The 20682-nt window shown below is 49.4% G+C and overlaps 1 protein-coding gene across 1 annotated transcript; it reads left to right on the plus strand.

Moving 5' to 3' along the window:
* Positions 1 to 12016: 12016 nt before the first annotated feature.
* On the plus strand, positions 12017 to 14087 carry LOC123497703 (uncharacterized). The gene is made up of 2 exons (XM_045234396.2): positions 12017 to 13026; positions 13121 to 14087. Exon 2 carries the CDS (start codon positions 13433 to 13435, stop codon positions 14012 to 14014), a length of 582 nt encoding a protein of 193 aa, XP_045090331.1. The 5' UTR covers positions 12017 to 13026; positions 13121 to 13432; the 3' UTR covers positions 14015 to 14087.
* Positions 14088 to 20682: the final 6595 nt, after the last annotated feature.

A 20682-nucleotide genomic window follows, 5' to 3' on the forward strand; every position in this document is an offset into this window, starting at 1 on the left:
GTTGTAGAGAACTTGACACTTGACTTAATTAAAACGCATCAACCGCGTGTGTAGCCGTGATGGTCTCTTCTCGGCGGAGTCCGGGAAGTGAACACGGCTTTTGGGTTATGGTTGACGTAAGTAGGAGTTCAGGATCACTTCTTGATCATTACTAGTTGACGACCGTTCCGTTGCTCCTCTTCTCGCTCTTATTTCCGTATGTTAGCCACCATATATGCTTAGTGCTTGCTGCAGCTCCACCTCTCTACCCTTTTCCTACCCTTAAGCTTAAATAGTCTTGATCTCGCGGGTGTGAGATTGTTGAGTCCTCGTGACTCACAGATACTTCCAAACAGTTGCAGGTGCCGAGGATACCAGTGCAAGCGATGCTACCGAACTCAAGTGGGAGTTCGATGAAGACCTTGGTCGTTACTATGTTTCGTTTTCCTGTTGATCAGTAGTGGAGCCCAGTTGGGACGATCGGGGATCTAGCATTTGGGGTTGTCTTCTTTTATTTTGGTTCCGTAGTCGGACCTATGTGTGTACTCTGATTGATGTATGATTTATTTATGTATTGTGTGAAGTGGCGATTGTAAGCCAACTCTTTATCCCATTCTTCTTCATTACATGGGATTGTGTGAAGATGACCCTTCTTGCGACAAAACCACAATGCGGTTATGCCTCTAAGTCGTGCCTCGACACGTGGGAGATATAGCCGCATCGTGGGCGTTACAAGTTGGTAATCAGAGCCATCCCCGACTTAGGAGCCCCCTGCTTGATCGAATCGCTGGCGTTGTTGAGTCTAGAACAAAAATGTTTTGAGTCTTAGGATTATATATATCGGAGAGTAGGATTCTTTTTACTCCTCAGTCCCTTCGTCGCTCTGGTGAGGCCTCCTGACGTAGAAGTTTTGACTTTTCTCTCCTCAAATTTCACTACAAGAAAATTTAGGATCACGCGGGTATCTTGGAATCGTTCCGATGGTTTTGTGACGAGAACATTGTTCTTGGTGCCTCCTGACATTTAGGGGTTGTGGCAGTGTCCCGGGGAGTTGAGCTCCGAGGTGTTGTCGTCACAATTTTATCGTTGCAGTTCTGGAATACCTGAGTTTCGCCGACATCGAAAATCTCTTTTATGCAGTTGTTGGTGAGATCACCTCGACGCCACCCAGTACTGGGGCGGGAGTTCGGGAGTATTGCGATAACTCGTATAACGTATGCTTTTCGAAGGTTGAGGTAAATGATTTCCAAAGGTTTCTTGGTTATGTGTTGAAGGATGGATACAGCTGGATCTAGGTATTGTTAGTTTGGGTGAGATATTTTGTGTCCCCTGTATCCCCAACACCTGATTGCATAACCAGAAAGTTTCGGGAGTTTATAAGTGGGAATTCAAGTAGCTCCTAGGATATCTTTCCGACAGATGCATGATATGAGATTGGGGTTCGACGTCTAGTGGTCCGCCTTTCCACGGTTGGTTTTACAGTGGTCTCGTAGTGTCGTAAAGAGTCCTTGGCTATGCCGACTCGGGGACGCTTCGTATGTCATGTGCACTGCCTTGTACATGATGGTGTTGTACGATCGAGCCCGTGTGGGCCCCACCACGAAAACTTTGGACGAAATCTCTATCACTACAGGAATCAGCTATTTTGCCGTCTGCCACGGCGGACGGCAAAGGCATGAACGGCGGACGGCAAAGGCCTTTGCCGTCAGCCGCGGACGGCAAAAGGCTCCGGCAAAGTAGGCTACGGTAAACAGCTACTTTGCCGTCTGCTTCCTGGCGGCTGACGGCAAAGGCCCTTTGCCGTCTGCCGCGGACGGCAATAATTGTGCTCTCAGTCCGTTAAGTGGCTAACGGCAGGCCTTTGCCGTCCGCCGCGGATGGCAAACTTTCTAGTGCCTTTGCCGTCCGCTTCCGCCTCGCCCGCCGCATCGGCCGCCCCCGCTTCCGCCTCGGCCTGCGGCGCCACTTCCGCCTCGGCATGCGCCGCTGCTCAGCCGCCGCGTCACGTCGCGTCGGCCGCCCCCGCTGAGGCGCTGCCGCCTGCCCCCCGCTGCCCGCTGCCGCCTCGCCTGCCCCGCGTGCCCCGACGCCTCCTGCCCGCCGCTGCCCGCTTCCCGCTGCCGCGCTGCCGGCTGCCGCCTCGCCTGCTCCGCGTGCCACGATGCCTCGCGGTCAACGCGACTGCATGGGATCTCGTCTTCCGCGCGCCGCCCCGTCCCATCCCGCGCCTGCCGCACGCCCGCGCCTGCCGCGGCCCGGTGCCTCCCTGCCATAGTTTAATGCCCCGCTCCGCCCCGCCACGGCGCCTCACCTGCCGCGCATTAATTCCCGGCGCTATAAAACCCGCCCTGCGCGGCGAGTTTGGTCACACCGCCCGTCCATCCCTCCTCTCCCTCTTCACACGCGCGTTCTCTTCACTGATCTGCGGGGATGGCGTCCAGCGACTCGGACTCCGACGGCGCGGCACCGGGCGGCCACTGGCCGTCGAGCCTCACGTTGGGCCAGACGGAGGACCTCGCTCGGTTCTGCCTCTACGTGCCGCCGCCGGCGAAGGTGCCGCGGCCGTGGAGGATCTGCGCGGACGGATTCCCCACGCAGGGCGTACCGGCGACCAAGGCAGAGCTTCACGTGCACCCCGGGGGACGCTACAACCGGAAGGGCCGCCGCCATTTTTGGAAGGGCAAGCGGTTCGACGACGTCATCGGCGCCTTCAAGCGCGCCGCCCGAGGGCTCCCTGTCGGTGATCTCTCTGGTGGAGCCGGACCCTCCCAGCCGCGCGGGTGCATACCCGCTCCCACCCCCGCCCCAGCAGCCCCGGCCGACGTTGTGATCCCGCCGGAGCAGGCGGCGCTCCAGCAGGACGGCGACCCGGAGGACACGCCTGGGCTCCTCGGATCCTGGCGCAGTCAGCGGAGGAGGCCGCGGCGGCGGCGGCGCTGGAGGCCCAGGAGGAGGCGGCGCAGCAGGCGGCGATGGCGCCGCCGGAGTGGCAGCAGGTGCCGCCGGAGTGGCAGCAGGTGCCGGCGGCGGAGGAGGAAGATGATTCGGACGACGTCCCGGTGGACTGGGACGACGTTGCGAACCGGTCCAGCAGCGACGATGACGGCGGCAACGGCCCGACCGTGATTGACCTCGTTGGTAGCGACGCCGAGTAGTTTTTTTAGTGTGTTGTTTAGGTAATTTGGTTATGTCGTTCTAAGCCTAAGTACTAGACTTTATGTACGAACTAGACTTTATGTACGAACTTTTTTTAGTGTGTTGTTTGCGGACCTAAAACTAAACTAAAACTAAACCTAAAACTAAAAAAACAGAAAAAAAGGAAAAAAGAGGAGGTAGAGCTCACCTGGGGCAGGGCCGGTGGAGGAGGTGGCCGGTGGAGGAGGGGGGCGGGGCGGTGGAGGAGAGGTGCGGGGCGGCCTGGGGCGGCGGCGCCGGGCCCAGGGCGGTGGGGCGCGGGGGGCCGGGGCGGGAGCGGGGGCGACGGGGCGGTGGGGCGGCGGGGGGCCGGGGCGGTGGGGCGCGGGGGGGTTGGGGCGCCGGGCGGCGGCGAGTGCTGGGGGCGGCGGCGCGCGGCGGAAGGCGGCGGCGGCGGTGGGGTGGGATGTGTGGTGGCGGGGCGCGTCGGCGAGGAGAGAGAGGGAGAGAACAGAGAGTAACGGGCGGGGGGGGGGGGGTACGGGCCGTTAGGTAGTCTCCTCTTTACCGTCCGCCACTCTTTGACGTCCGCCCTTTTGCCTCTTTGCCGTCTGCTGGCAGACGGCAAAGAGGTGGGGCGTTAAGTTTTTTCCAAACGGGCGGGGGGTGGGGGCCACCTCTCTCTTTGCCGTCTGCCAACGGACGGCAAAGATTCTTTGCCGTCTGCTGGCAGATGGCAAAGAGCCCGCAGATGGCAAAGAGCTTCTTTGCCGTCTGCCATTTCTTTGCCGTCAGCTTTTGGGTAGCTGATGGCAAAGAGCTTCTTTGCCGTCAGCTAGCAGACGGCAAAGAGCTGGCAGATGGCAAATTAGCTGATTCCAGTAGTGTATCATATGTTTGTTCCGGCTTATTCCGCAAGCCAAATCCTTTGTTTTGTTTTGTTTTGTGGTATTCGAGTTGCTTCGAAGTCAAATGTTGAATCCATACCTTTCCTAAACGGTGTTCTTATATTGCTATGTGAATACTAATCCTTCTTGATCATCGAGGTCGTCATGTTAATTCTTTTCCAACCGGCGTGCTTCTCTTCAAGTGGATCCGATCTTTTCAACATCCACAAGATCAACTCTAAGTTTTCTCAACGGTGTTTGTTTCATCCGTCCCAAGGTGCCTTTGTTTTTCCCGCCCTCCCACCCTTTTCCTTCAAGGAATCAGATGTCTTAACCAAGTATCCATTTTATTCACGTGAAGTCCCTTCATTCTTTTCAATCAATGTTCTTACCCGGTGGTTCTCATGAAGATGTTCTTCAAGTTTATCATTCTTCATTCTTTTTCTTCTCCGGTGGACTAAATTCAAGCCTTCAATGTTGGTCACATTCCTTTCCTTGTTTCAAATGCTTTCTCATGTCGGTGCATCTCTTAATCATCCACCTCTTGCTATTCATGTTATCTGGAGTGCTGAATACATCTCAGAAGATTCGCATTTCCATTCCCAATCCGTTCAAGCTATCTTGAGGTTGTTATCTCTTTTGAGCCATTTAATTCAACCGGCGCAATATTTCTTTTAATCATTCAACAGTGTATCTTTTGAGTGGGCCCTAACCCACAAGTATTTTCCCAGGATCTTACCTGACTCTTCTAATTTTTCGGAGTTATTCTCAAATTTATTGCAAAGTTTGACGTAAGAATGATTTATCATCAGTCATATGTCTTTCTCCAAGATCTTTCAAATTCTTTCATCGTTGGTTCATCATTTCTATTATCCATTGTTCCGGAGTGTCTCAATAATTTATGGTGGTGTTTCTTGTCATCATTCTCAACATTTGAAGACCGAAGAAGAGTTTTTCCTCCAAATCTTATCCGTTCTCTCAAGATTCATGGTTGCCATCCTCTCAAATTGTTTCCAATCGCGAAATTCTTTTCTTACCCATCCGGAGCATTTCAGAGTTGTTTTCATTTCTTGATCATCCAAAGGCCATCTTTTCAAAAGATTTCTTCGTTCTAAGTTTTTCAGCCTCGTTCTCCAATTATTCTAAATTGATGTCTCTTCGTTCATCTCCATATTCTTCCGGTGCATCGTTCAAATATCCGCTAATGAGTTCATGATATCTTCGTTTCACTTGTATCTAAATTCTTTCAAGTATCTTCGTTCATTTTCTAATTCTTCCCGGTGTTTCTTTATCTTTTCTTCGTTCATTTTCAATTCTTACGGTGGTTCGTTCAAGAGTTCTCTTCCTTGGTTATCATATCAATTCATTCGTTCTTTCCAATCCTACCGGCGGATCGTTGAAGACCTTCCCAAGTTTGCGCTATATCTCTTTTAATCCTTTCTACGAGAATAAGTAGTATGCCAAATCCGTTGCTTGTCATCAATTTATATTGGTGAAGGATATGCATAACGCAATTCTTATTATGGTTTCATCCAAGTGATCTAGTTTCTTCTTTCCAGAGTTGTTCATCATGTCACATTTCTCGGTTCGAGATGCTTCATCTTTTCTTTCCCGGAGTTCCAAGTTTTCCACTCTATCTCGTTGCGATGCTCCACCTAAATCATTGCAAGGCTTCACCTTGTGTTTTCAACTTTTCTTTCTTTTTATCATCTTTTATTACCGGAGTTCTTCATAGAGGCTCTACATGGTGCTTCGTCAAGGATTCCTTTCATTCGTCAATTGTTCTTCAAGTTTTCTCTCGGAGTCAAGATCCGGCAAGCTATAATCTAAAATAAACATGGTGCTCAACACATGTTTGTCTTGAGGAGTTCAAGCATTCTTCATCTCGCATTCCGAAGTGCAATTCTTTCTTCTTTATCTTTTGAGGTGGTGTTATGTCCTTCTTGACAATTTCCATCCATGTTCCATGTTTCACATGTTGTCAAGAATGAGGTATTTTAAATCCTTTAATCTCTTTGTTGGAGTTATCTTGGTATAGATTTCACTTAAAGCCTTCTCGAAGGAATGTTGCTAATTGTGGTGTCTATCAATGATCCAAGTTTTCTCCTATCCTCTCGGCGAGAGAAGTTTTCATCTTCGTGTTGCTCTCAAGCAAGCAATTGTTTCCATTTGTGGCAGGATTTCTCCTCAAGTGTTGAGAAGTTTTTTTCCCTAAGCCCTCAACAAGCTTGTTCTTTTCGTTGTTGATTCTTCAACAACTACGTTCTATCCTTCTTTTTAAGGATGCTATATCAAATTCATTTGAGGTAGAAGATGTTATTGTCTTCTCCGTTCTTTTCATTCCATTCGTTCTTTTGTTCCAGAGGCAGTGTGTTGTTGATTTCATGAAGCATCACCCCATCTTCTCAAGTTCATGTTAATTCCTTCCATTTTCTATCGAGTGCTGTCCAAATTATGTCATTCTTGTTCCTTGTTTCTCTTTTCTACCGGTGTGCTTTCATATTCCGTTTGATCCGTTAAGCTCTTGTTCCATATTTTTCAACCTATAAGGTTCCCGTAATGTTCCTTGTTCCTCTTTTCTAACGGATTGTTTTCAACTTGGTTCATCTTCGTTGTATTCTCTCTTTTTGTTCGTTCAATCTCTCAAGGTTCTTTGGTTTCACTCTTTTGTCAAAGAAGCAACTTAGTTTTACCTTTTCCTCTTCCGTTTCTCTCCGGTGCCATCCTAGATCTCGGGACAAGATCCTCTTGTAGTGGTGGAGTGTTGTAATGCCCCGAGACCGACGCTTCAGAAGACTTCCATATTTTTGTGATCACTGTGTGTTTCATTTGTGCTTGCTCTTTTATTTTTGCATTGCATCATGTCATCATGCCATCATGTCATTAATCTTTGCATCTCAACTCAACTAATAAATTGCATAGATGGTTGATCTATTTAAATCGAGGGAAGGGTGACTTCTCTTTATAACATATCCTCCCAATATTAGGGAGCTATATTTAATATTTCATTAATTTGGAATTCACCATAACACACTTGCAAATTATCCCAATGCCTTTGTTATTTTAATTCTTGGTCTCCAACCTTGCCATATATTTTTTCATCATATTTCGGAGCTCCACCAAAAATCCAAACATTTTTGGACCGTCCCAACCCTCACTTCCTATTCAAATCATTTGAATTCAAATCAAATGAGTTTGAATTTAAATCTTTTAATCATGGCATTTTCTATTTTCTCGGAACAAGCACATTTTTGTGAGTCCGGGAGCCATGTCCAACTTCTTTCCCTAACCCTCTCTTTCTTTTCTTCTCTCTAATTCTTTTCTGTTAAAGAAAGTTTAAGAGAGAGAGGGAGAAAGGAACCCAGCAGGCCACGAGGTCCAGCCGCCCCACTTAACCTAAACCCTAGCCCGATAGAACCCCCTATCGATCCCCATCTCCTTCCCTCCAGCGCCGCCAGTGCCCGACCCCCTCTCCCACTCCTCGCGCCCGATCCCCATCTCCCTCCGCGCGCCAGCACCCGACCTCCTCCTCGCTCCCATGGCGTCGCCACCCACACCCACCGCCGGCGCCCTGCAGCCGCCGCCGTCTTGCTGCCGTGCTGCGCCCCACCTCCATGGCCGCCGCGCCCCGCCTCGCAGCCTCGGCCTCGCCAAGCTCGCCTGTCCTCCGCCGTGAACCCGTTGTCTCCGTCCCGTTCTGGGCCTTCTCCGCCCACGCCCTGCCTCCTCATGTGTCGCACCGGTCGGAAGCCGGTGCCTACAAGCAAGGGCTGCAGCTCACGCAGGAGAGCTCATGCTCGACCCCGCAACCCTCCGTCGTGCCTCCACGCGCCCAACCTCCGTCCCGCGCCCACAACCATGCTCTGGATCGAGAGGAGCTCGACCCTGAGCGCCTTCGGCCCGTCCGACCTCCTCTGCCTCGCTGGCCTCCAGCGTTGACCGAGCGCCCGCGCAGCCGCATGCGTGGGCTGCTTCTGCTGCAAGGCCCAGCCAGCGCCCTGCCGTCCTGCCTCCGCTCAAGCTGCCGACCATCTCTTGCCGCTGACCACCACCATCGCCTCCTTGCTGCTGGCATCCCGAGGCCCCTTGTGTTGTTTTGTGTTGGACCGTCAAGGCCGGCAAGATCGACTACAATGGACGCCAAGGCCACACCAGGACCGCCAAGCATCGTCTCCGAGATTTTTCCCCAAGTACCACTATGTTCGTCATTCGCCGAGTACCCCTTCGGATCACCAAGTTCGACTACCATCGTCGTGAACCGCTTCTGAAATGTGTACCACTACGCCGGAGACCTCAGACCCGTCAAGTACCTCTCCGAAAACGAACGTGTGCCACTACTTCCACTACCGTCGCCATGTACGATTACTTCCCACGATGACCCGTGGACGTCTACTTCAACTACCGTCGCGAGAACGACTACTTCCACTATGGCCCGTGTACCACTACTTCCTTCGACGAACTGGATTTGTTCCGAAAATGCACGCTTCAAAGGTATAACCGCCGAGAATGACCGCCCGTGAACGAATGCATGTGTTGTATGAGTTGCTTGCGGTAGCATCGTGCCCGACTTGTTCGTCGCATGCTGTCACTCGTTTCCTTGCCACCGTCTTGCGGGACACCCCGTAACCGGGAGCACCCCACCGTCCTTGCATGACATGCTCACGCCCACTTCTTTTGCACCGGTATCTCCGTGAGCTATCGGAACCGATATGTTGTCGTGGCATCATTTTCGGATTCGTTGCCGTGGCACCCCTTTCTTCCACCACGGTGACAAATGCTTCATAACATGCTCATGTCAACATTTTCATAAAATTGCTTAAGACATGCATTGTCATCCGCATCATGATAACAACATTTAAATGTTTAAAAATTGTGTTTGGATTAAATTGCTAAATGACGTGAGGATTTATCGGAATTGTTGTTTGTTGTTCCGGCCTCATTTAAATTGCCTAGATAGTTAGTTTACTTATGCTTCACCTCTTGCCATCTTAATCAACATTTAATATTGTTGGGTACATAAACTTGAGAGAACTAAATAATTGATGTGGTGTTTCGTCAATATGCAACTCGTTGCATATTGAGCTCCACTTAATTTGTAGTATTGTTTGTTGCATTTTCCCATGCCATGCTTCATTTAAACCGGACATGCATCATACTTGACTGTGCATCATGCCATGTTTATGATTGTGTGTTTACTATGTTGTTTGTTTCTTTCCGGGTTGCTTCTCTCGTTAGCTTCGGTTTCATTCCGGAGTTGTGAGGATTCGTTCGACTCCGTCTGTTTGTCTTCTTGATGGACTCGTTCTTCTTCCTTGCGGGATCTCGGGCAAGATGACCATACCCTCGAAATCACTTCTATCTTTGCTTGCTAGTTGTTCGCTCTATCGCTATGTTGCGCTACCTACCACTTGTTATATCATGCCTCCCATATTGCCATGTCAAGCCTCTAACCATCCTTTCCTAGCAAACCGTTGTTTGGCTAAGTTACCGCTTTTGCCGAGCCCTTCTTATAGCGTTGCTAGTTGCAGGTGAAGATGAAGTTTGTTCCATGCTGGAACATGGATATCATGTTGATGTTGGGATATCACAATATTTCTCTTATTTAATTAATGCATCTATATACTTGGTAAAGGGTGGAAGGCTCGGCCTTATGCCTGGTGTTTTGTTCCACTCTTGCTGCCCTAGTTTCCGTCATACCGGTGTTATGTTCCTTGATTTTGCGTCCCTTACGCGGTTGGGTGATTTATGGGACCCCCTTGACAGTTCGCTTTGAATAAAACTCTTCCAGCAAGGCCCAACCTTGGTTTTACATTTGCCTCACCTAGCCTTTTTCCCTTGGGAGTCGCGCATCCCGAGGGTCATCTTTATTTTACCTCCCCGGGCCAGTGCTTGTCTAAGTGTTGGTCCAAACTAGAGCACCGTGCGGGACCATCCCTTGGCAACTTGGGTTACGTCGGTACCTGTATGCTTCGCTTATCCGGTGTGTCCTGAGAACGAGATACGTGCGACTCCTATCGAGATTGTCGACACATCGGGCGGCTTTGCTGGTTTTGTTTTACCATTGTCGAAATGTCTTGTAATCGGGATTCCGAGACTGATCGGGTCTTCTCGGGAGAAGGAATATCCTTCGTTGACCGTGAGAGCTTATAATGGGTTAAGTTGGGACACCCCTGCAGGGTATTATCTTTCGAAAGCCGTGCCCGCGGTTATGTGGCAGATGGGAATTTGTTAATATCCGGTTGTAGAGAACTTGACACTTGACTTAATTAAAACGCATCAACCGCGTGTGTAGCCGTGATGGTCTCTTCTCGGCGGAGTCCGGGAAGTGAACACGGCTTCTGGGTTATGGTTGACGTAAGTAGGAGTTCAGGATCACTTCTTGATCATTACTAGTTGACGACCGTTCCGTTGCTCCTCTTCTCGCTCTTATTTCCGTATGTTAGCCACCATATATGCTTAGTGCTTGCTGCAGCTCCACCTCTCTACCCTTTTCCTACCCTTAAGCTTAAATAGTCTTGATCTCGCGGGTGTGAGATTGCTGAGTCCTCGTGACTCGCAGATACTTCCAAACAGTTGCAGGTGCCGAGGATACCAGTGCAAGCGATGCTACCGAACTCAAGTGGGAGTTCGATGAAGACCTTGGTCGTTACTATGTTTCGTTTTCCTGTTGATCAGTAGTGGAGCCCAGTTGGGACGATCGGGGATCTAGCATTTGGGGTTGTCTTCTTTTATTTTGGTTCCGTAGTCGGACCTATGTGTGTACTCTGATTGATGTATGATTTATTTATGTATTATGTGAAGTGGCGATTGGAAGCCAACTCTTTATCCCATTCTTCTTCATTACATGGGATTGTGTGAAGATGACCCTTCTTGCGACAAAAACACAATGCGGTTATGCCTCTAAGTCGTGCCTCAACACGTGGGAGATATAGCCGCATCGTGGGCGTTACACCCCATCTGGCCCTGGGTGCCCGGCCCTCCCGCCTGGAGCCGCCAGCCACCACCCCGGGTGCCCGGTCCTCTACAGCGCCAAGGCCGGCCCTTCTATGACCCGTCCGGGTGCCCAGGCCTCCGACCTCCGGGTGCTCGGCCCCCTCCGTGGCGCCTACCTCTGACCAGTCCGGGTGCCCGGACTCCACCGTTTTGCCTGCGCGCAAGTTAGGTTAAAAGGACCCTTGTACCCCCCTCTTCCTCTATTTTCGTCCCTAGACTATAAGTATCCCTCATCTAGCTTGTTGGGGAGGTTAGCAAAGTATTTGATAGACACTAGAGAGCTTTGCTCCTTGTATCCCCTCCTCTTGGAGATCAAGCCCCCATCTTGGCAAGAATCCTTGTGGATTATCAAGGCCTCCTCTTGGAGAAGATCAACATCAAGACCTCATCTCCTAGGAGTGGGAAGAACTTTACCCTAGTGCTACTTTCCTTAAATTGTGCGTGTATGCTTGTGGATCTCTTGTATGCTACTCTAGTGGATGTGTTATTTGGGTTTGTTTGAGTGATCCTCCTCTTAGGTTCTTATGTGTTCTTCACTTTCCCCACCTCCAAGTGTGAAAAGATCCCATCTAGGGTTTTGCCCTACAACATCTTGGTATCATGAGCAAGGTTGATTCACATCTTGGAGTCCCATCCCCCCATTTGCTAGCTTGATTTTGTTGTTTTTCGTCCTAATTCGAAAATCCCCACAAAAATAGCCCCAAAAAATTTTCTTGCAATTTGTTGGATCTTGTGAGATTTGGTTGTTTTGGTCCATGGATTTGTTGTTTGGCAAGTGGATCTAGCCCCTACCCATCAATCCCCGCCCTTCCCACCACGAAATCCACTGAATTTGGCCATTCCACAAAAATGTTCGCCCAAATCCGACCCCCCTCAGGCACCCGCACCCCGAACCCCCGGGCTGTTTTCCCTGACCACCCCGGGCACCCGCACCTCCCACCCCCAGGTGCCCGCACCCCCCCCCCCCGAAACAGCCCAACTCCACCTCCGTTTTGGCCATAACTTCCAACTCCCAAGTCTGTTTTTCGTGTTCTTTAGCTCGTTTGGAAGCTCTTGACATCCCCCATCCACATATATCTTTACCACCACCATTTTCCTCCATCAAAAAAATTCACCATAAAAGCACCCACCTTCCGCATTTGACCGATTTTGAGTTGTGGTTTCTGTTTCCTAAAGTGTTTCGGCTACTTAGGAACATGTGACATCGACATCACCGCCATTGAGCATCGCCTCGGAGTCGTCTTCGCCAACGATCTTCACCGTTGACACTGCTAACCATAAGAAAGGACGGTAACCTCGACGACACTTAGTTCATTTACTTGCGTTTGCATTGATAACCCGAGCCATTTTGCGTCACTTACCCATCGAGACTAGCGAGTTGAGAATTGCCGGGCCACGCTATTGTGCACTGTAGTGATCTTGCTATCATCATTGTGCCCTAAGTCTCTTCTGTGCATATCTTACATACTTGTCTCATATCATATTTGGCTCGAGCATCAAGCATAGTGAAAAAAGAGAAAGAAAGAAAAGCTTTTAAGCAAAAGAGGAGAAAAGAAAGCTTGTAAGCAATAGCATTGAGCCATTTTGCATCGATATATAATCTTGGTCCCCATATACATAGCATAGTTGGGATTGAAGATGACATGTTTCTCTCATAGTTTGGTGCACAAGCGTATCTTGCCCATTTAAGCAATCGAGCTAGCGTCTCTCTAGCATCCGTACAACAAGAGCATTTTTCTGTGGTTACACATTTTGAGCTCACTCCTTGGTTGTGCGGATCCCATCTATCGTCCGTGTGTGTGTTCCTAGTGATATTCTTGGGTTTGATCTATTTGCTTTACTTGCAATTTTGTGAACCTTCTCAACCTCATCGATATCTTGACTAACATTTGCTTGAAATTTTTGTGCCACCGTCCTAACCAAGCTACTCCATAAGCTTTACTTGTCTAGGTATGAGAAACAAACCCGGTACCAATTCTCCTATTGTGGCATCATTGAGCGATACTTGATACATCCACAATCCTCAGAAAAGGTAACTTGGTATTGTTCTCTCATTACATTGAGCGATACTTGATACATCGACAATCCTCGGAAAAGGTAACTTGGTATTTTTCCCAAATGGATAGGCCAAGTTCTTTGGCGAACCCACTTTTCGAGGAGCAAGGTGATGATCATGACTACGTCACCAAGAACCACTTCTTCGTCGCCCAACGAGCTCTACATCAAGAAAGTGAAGCTTTGGGTGAACGCCTCGAGCAACTCGCCATCGACCTTCGTCAAAGCAAGGAACCGCGACTACATTGACGCCAAGTTCACCACACAAATGGAAGAATTCCGCAACATGATCGTGAGACGCGAGTCTTCCTCAACCTCTTCGCCAAGACGGCGCCACTCAAGTCGCCGCTCAAGTCGGCAATCTTTGGACTACTCCTCTTACGATGCAAGTCCTCCGCAAGCCCGCTTTCATCGACGTGATGATCCCCAAGGTCGCCAAGCTCAAGAAAATCTATTCCATGCCAATGGCTTACAAGATCGAGTTCGAGCACGTGATAGGGCGCGACGACAAGAGCAAGAAGCAATGGAGCAAGAGCAAATACCTCCACAAGTGCAACGTCAAGCACCTCAAGACGGTGATGCACTCCGACAAGCACAAGAATGTCGTGAAGCACAAGCACTTGAGCGTGAAGCACAAGCACGTGAAGCACAACACGCACTCCGCGAGGCCACTAGAGCCGTCGACGAGCACAACCGCCAAGTGCGTGAACAAGAGGAAGCACTCCGTCAAGCACGACAAGAAGAAGCCGCCAGATGCAAAGAGCAACAAGAAAGGCGAAACCAAGCGCATATGCCTCGTCCTCCTTGACAAGAACGACACCAAGTGGAACAAGTGCCTCAAGACCCTCCTCCACGCCAAGGGCGACATCACGAGGAACGAGCATTTGAAGACCTTCCTCCATGGCAAGAGCGACATCAAAACCACCACTATGATGAAGAACTCTGCTACGGCAAGCTCAAGTTAACCATGCACAAGTTCTCCGGAAGCAATGATCCCGAAGAATATATTGTTGGGGAACGTAGTATTTCAAAAAAATTCCTACGATCACGCAAGATCTATATAGGAGAGGCATAGCAACGAGCTGGGAGAGTGTGTCCACGTACCCTCGTAGGCCGAAAGCGGAAGCGTTTAATAACGCGGTTGATGTAGTCGAACGTCTTCGCGATCCAATCGATCCAAGTACCGAACGCACGGCACCTCCACAATTTGCACACGTTCAGCTCGGTGACATCCCTCGAACTCTTGATCCAGCTGAGGCCGAGGGAGAGTTTTGTTAGCACAACGGCGTGGTGACAGTGATGATGAAGTTACCAGTGCAGGGCTTCGCCTAAGCACTACGATGATATGACCGAGGTGTAAAACTGTGGAGGGGGGCACCGCACATGGCTAAAGATCAACTTGTGTGTCTTTGGGGTGCCCCCTGCCCACGTATATAAAGGAGGGGGGACGAGGAGGCCGGCCTAGGAGGGGCGCGCCTATAGGGGGGGTCCAACTAGGATTCCCAATCCTAGTTGGAGTCCCCTTCCTTTTCCAAGAGGGGAGAGAGGGAAGGAGTAGGGGAGGGAGAAGGAAAGAGGGGGGCGCCGCCCCCTCCCTAGTCCAAATCGGACCAGCCCATGGGGGTGCACGCGGCCTCCTCTTGTGGCCCTTCTCTCCTTTCCACTAAGGCCCATGAAGGACCAATACTTCCCCCAGCGAATTCCTGTAACTCTCCGGTACTCCAAAAAATACCCGAACCACTCAGAACCTTTCCGATGTCCGAATATAGCCTTCCAATTTATCGATCTTTACGTCTCGACCATTTTGAGACTCCTCGTCATGTACGTGATCTCATCCGGGACTCCGAACAAACTTCGGTACATCAAATCACATAACTCATAATAAAAATCGTGATCGAACGTTAAGCGTGCGGACCCTACGGGTTCGAGAACTATGTAGACATGACCGAGACACATCTCCGGTCAATAACCAATAGCGAAACCTGGATGCTCATATTGGCTCCTACATATTCTACGAAGATCTTTATCGGTCAAACCGCATAACAACATACGTTGTTCCCTTTGTCATCGGTATGTTACTTGCCCGAAATTCGATCGTCGGTATCATCATACCTAGTTCAATCTCATTACCGGCAAGTCTCTTTACTCGTTCCGTAATGCATCATCCCGCAACTAACTCATTAGTCACATTGCTTGCAAGGCTTATAGTGATGTGCATTACCGAGAGGGCCCAGAGATACCTCTCCGATACATGGAGTGACAAATCCTAATCTCGATCTATGCCAACCCAACAAACACCTTCAGAGACACCTGTAGAGCATCTTTATAATCACCCAGTTATGTTGTGACATTTGATAGCACACAAGGTGTTCCTCCGGTATTCGGGAGTTGCATAATCTCATAGTCAGAGGAAGATGTATAAGTCATGAAGAAAGCAATAGCAATAAAACTCAACGGTCATAATGCTAAGCTAACGGATGGGTCTTGTCCATCACATCATTCTCTAATGATGTGATCTCGTTCATCAAATGACAACACATATCTATGGTCAGGAGACATAACCATCTTTGATTAACGAGCTAGTCAAGTAGAGGCATACTAGGGACACTATGTTTTGTCTATGTATTCACACATGTACTAAGTTTCTGGTTAATACAATTCTAGCATGAATAATAAACATTTATCATGATATGAGGAAATATAAATAACAACTTTATTATTGCCTCTAGGGCATATTTCCTTCAGTCTCCCACTTGCACTAGAGTCAATAATCTAGTTCACATCGACATGTGATTTAACACCAATAGTTCACATCACCATGTGATTAGTTCACATCGCCATGTGACTAATACCCAAAGGGTTTTACTAGAGTTAATAATCTAGTTCACATCGCTATGTGATTAACACCCAAAGAGTACTAAGGTGTGATCATGTTTTGCTTGTGAGAGAAGTTTAGTCAATGGGTTTGTCACATTCAGAATCGTATGTATTTTGCAAATTTTCTATGTCTATAATGCTCTGCACGGAGCTACTCTAGCTAATCGCTCCCACTTTCAATATGTATCTAGATCGAGACTTAGAGTCATCCAGATCGGTGTCAAAGCTTGCATCAACGTAACTCTTTACGTCGAACTCTTTGTCACCTCCATAACCGAGAAACATTTCCTTATTCCACTAAGGATAATTTTGACCGCTGTTCAGTGATCCACTCCTGGATCACTATTGTATCGTCTTGCCAAACTCATGGTGAGGTACACAATAGATCTGGTACACAGCATAGCATACTTTATAGAACCTATGACTGAGGCATAGGGAATGAATTTTCATTCTCTTTCTATTTTCTGCCGTGGTCGGGTTTTGAGTCTTTAATCAACTTCACACCTTGCAACACAGGCAATAACTCCTTCTTTGACTGTTCCATTTTGAACTACTTCAAAAAAAATTGTCAAGGTATGTACTCATTGAAAAAATTTATCAAGCGTTTTGATCTATCTCTATAGATCTTGATGCTCAATATGTAAGCAGCTTCACCGAGGTCTTTCTTTGAAAAACTCCTTTCAAACACTCCTTTATGATTTCCAGAAAATTCTACATTATTTCCGATCAACAATATGTCATTCACATATACTTATCAGAAATGTTGTAGTGCTCCCACTCACTTTCTTGTAAATACAAGCTTCGCCGCAAGTCTGTATAAACTTATATGCTTGGATCAAATCATCAAAGCGTATATTCCAACTCCGAGATGCTTGCACCAGTCCATAGATGGATCGCTGGAGCTTGCGCATTTTGTTAGCACTTTTAGGATTGACAAAACCTTCTTGTTGCATCATATACAACTCTTCTTTTAGAAATCCATTAAGGAATGCAGTTTTGACATACATTTGCCAGATTTCATAAAATGTGGCAATTGCTAACATGATTCGAATAGACTTAAGCATCGCTACGAGTGAGAAAATCTCATAGTAGTCAACACCTTGAACTTGTCAAAAACCTTTTGCGATAAGTCGAGCTTTGTAGATAGTAACACTACCAACAACGTCCATCTTCCTCTTGAAGATCCATTTATTCTTTATGGCTTGCCGATCATCGGGCAAGTCAACCAAAGTCCATACTTTGTTTTCATACATGGATCCTGTGACGCCCGAATAATTAAGCTACAATAACCTTCTGCTAATGGTGCCATGTCATCATGTTACTGTTGCTAATCTTCACTTGATCCAAATCACAATTCAAATTCAAATCCAATCTAAAGTCAAAAATTCATATTTGTCACTCATGAAATCTAAAATGTTCATCTGGTAGCAAATAATCCATAACAAATATTGGTGGTGAACCAACATTTTTGCAAGGTGTTTAAATGGCCTAAACCAATTAAAGAAGTGACTAAAACAATAGATTAAATGCCTTTTTAAATTATAAAAGTGGAAAACTATTTCAAAAGCCTCCCAAACTTTTGTGGAAGGGCTCAATTTTTCCTAGTATTTGTTTATTCCACATCCACATATTTGCAAAGTCATTTGGTGGCTTAAATAAATGCAAATGGAAGCTGTTAAAAGAAAACAGTATAAAAACAAAGGATAAAAAAACACGGCCTCCCCTCCCCCGTGGGCCTCAGCCCAGCTGGCCTCTGGACCAACCAGGCCGGCCCACTCCGTCCTCCCTTTCCCCCCCACGCGCCCGAAATATCTAGCAGAAGCCCCCACTCCTCCTGATCCCCTCGCTCCTCTCCCCCACCCCACGACCCGATCTAGGTCGGGGCGTTCGCCCCCTGACAATGGTGACTGCACCGCCGCCGCCCTTTCCCCGGCGCCGCCTCGCAGCCGTCGCCCGTCGCTGCCTCGCCGTCGTCCTCCTCGCCCCTCCACTTCCTCGTGCGATGCCCGCCTGAAGCCGCCCTCGCCTCGTCACCGACCCGACGTCGTCGCTCGCATCCCCGTCTCCTCCTCGCACGGCTCCATCGAGCCTCGCCGGTGTTCCCTACAACGGGGGTGAGCCGCCATCCGTCCTCCTCTCTCCCCCCTCTGCCTCGATGTGGCCACCACACCCCGAGCCTCACCCCGCCGTGGCCCCGCGTGGGTCGCGCCCCTGCCGCTCCAGCCACGCCCGACGTGCGCGCCCGGGCACCGCGGCCCTTCCCGGTGTGCTCACCGCGCCCTGCAGCTAAGCCCACGCGCCCGTTGCCCCCGCACCCGCTGTCGCCGCTGCTGCCGCAAGCTGCTGTTGCTACGGCCGGCGTCCGGCAGCGCCACGCGCCGCGCTGCTGCCCCCCCTCGCCACGCCGTGCCACCGCAACCAGGGCCGCGCCCTGCTCCCCCCCGGCGAGCTACGAGCCGGCCGTCGCCGGCGCTCCTCTGGAGCGACTGTGCGCGCTAGCCCAGCCAGCCCTCCCCTGTTTTGGTTAGAGGGACTACCCCCCCCCAAACTAACCCCCCACTGCTACTGACCCGTGGACCCAAGGCCATTAACTTAGATTAGATATAAACTAATTTAAGTACTCCCCCCCGGGTCAATAACCAGCAGACCCCACTTCTAATTATCTCTTTAAAAAGAAAATACTAAATCTGTGAGAATGACACGTGGGCCCCACTACCCAGGTTTGACCAGTCAACAGTTGACTAGTCAACTGTGACTGGACTAATTGACTGGGTCAACCCAGCCCCCTGGCCCCACATGTCATTGACCATGGCTAGCCCCTGCTGAGTTCAAAATGTATATTCTGTTTTTAATTCGATTTAATAGTAAATCTAGGAAATTCTAGAAGATGTTTGAATCTTTGAAAATTAATAGAAATTAAACCGTAACTCGGATGAAAATGTTTTCCACATGAAAGTTGCTCAGAAAAACGTGACGAATCCGAATACGCAGTTTGTTTACCTGTCAGATGCCCCTAACTATCTGAACATGGAACATTCCCCCTCCAGTCATCTGTCTGACACAGGTCCGGAACCGGGAATACCTTCCCGGTTGAATTCGCCTTCACCTGTATCGTGCAACACTACATTAGAACACTCCTAGCGCTGCGTATTGCCATGTTATGCTTTGTGATGCTATGTTTGCTTTATATTTACTGTTTCTTCCCCCTCTTCTCTTCGGTAGACCCCGAGACCGATGCTGCCCATGTGATCGACTACGTCTCCGACGACCCTCCTTCCTTTACAGCAGAGCTTACAGGCAAGCCCCCCTTTGATCATCCCGATATCGCCCATTCCATTCTCTTATGCTTGCATTAGATTTGCTACTGTTATTGTTTTCTCCTATTCTGATGCATAGCCTGCTTTCGTAACCTGCTTATTGTTACCTTACCTGATTATCCTAAACTGCTTAGTATAGGTTGGTTAGTGATCCATCAGTGACCCCCACCTTGTCCTTGTTGCCCCTGCTTCATCATCGAAGACCCGATCAACGGGATCGAAGACCAGGCCCCGACACCGCACATCACTTTCCCCTTAGTTGCTCGACACTACACGATTATATCGAGTGCCGAGGGTGAGACCTCTTCAGCACTTCTGATGTTAACCCTGTAGTGTAGCTATTCGGTCGTGGTCATCGAGGGTGATTTCCTCCTTAACCACTTCCGATACGACTCTGTCGTGCAACCCCTCAAGTGTGAACCTCGAGGGTGGTCCCTCTTACGTTCACCTTGATGATTACATCGAGTGGAATTCGCCGGGGGTGATTCCTCGGGTTTTCCCCTTGATGTTTGGACACACGAATACTTGGACTTTACAGCTGTTACTTGGAAAGGCGGGTCGACCCTGAGGGGTACCCGCGAGTGATGTGGAGTCGGGTTGACCTGGAAGGTGCCCGCGAGATACTTACGAGGCGTGGCCGGGCATTCTTAGCCCTTGCCGCAAGTCCTCGAGACGGGGCAACGGGGTCACATCTTTCGTGAGTCTTTGCTTGTTACCGCGTGCTCCTAATCCACTACGATTTGGATATTTGATCCGAGGGGCCTCTGGCCTGATAGCACTAACCATCACGTGGGCATAGTATGGGCGTTCTGTGTCGTATACATCAGCCGAAGCTTAATAGACGTCAGCGACTGAGCGGCGCGCGCCGGGTTGGACTGCGTAAGCACCTGCCTTTTTGAAGGAGGTAGCTAGGTCAGCTCACCGGCCGCGTTCGCAACGTGCAGGAGTTCCCGGGGCGATGGCCCATGACCCCTGGGGGCATAGGTTTAGTCGGGCGTGCTTGACCTCTCTATTAAGCCTAGGTCGGGTTGCGGCGTATTGTTTGGCCGAGGCCGGGCATGACCCAGGAAAGTGTGTCCGGCCGGAGTCAATCGAGCGTGGTGGGTAAGTTGGTGCACCCCTGCAGGAAAGAAAACATCTATCGATAGCCTGTCCTACGGTAACGGACACTTGGAGTTGTATCCCGATCGATACAACTAGAACTGGATACTTGAGATGAGACATGGATATGAGAAATGGATAGTATGGCTCTGGGATTGCTTTCTCGCAGGAAGTCGAGAAAGGATCTCTGGCCGAGGTTGATAACACTTCTACTACTTTACTTTATGCTACTCTACTCCCTCCTGTTGCTGCAAGATGGTGGTTTCCAGAAGATGCTAGTCTTCGATAGGCTAGGCTTTCCCCTTCTCTTCTGGCATTCTGCAGTCCAGTCCACAGAT

This window comes from Aegilops tauschii, chromosome 3 (assembly GCF_002575655.3).
Source record: "Aegilops tauschii subsp. strangulata cultivar AL8/78 chromosome 3, Aet v6.0, whole genome shotgun sequence".
NCBI lineage: Eukaryota > Viridiplantae > Streptophyta > Magnoliopsida > Poales > Poaceae > Aegilops > Aegilops tauschii.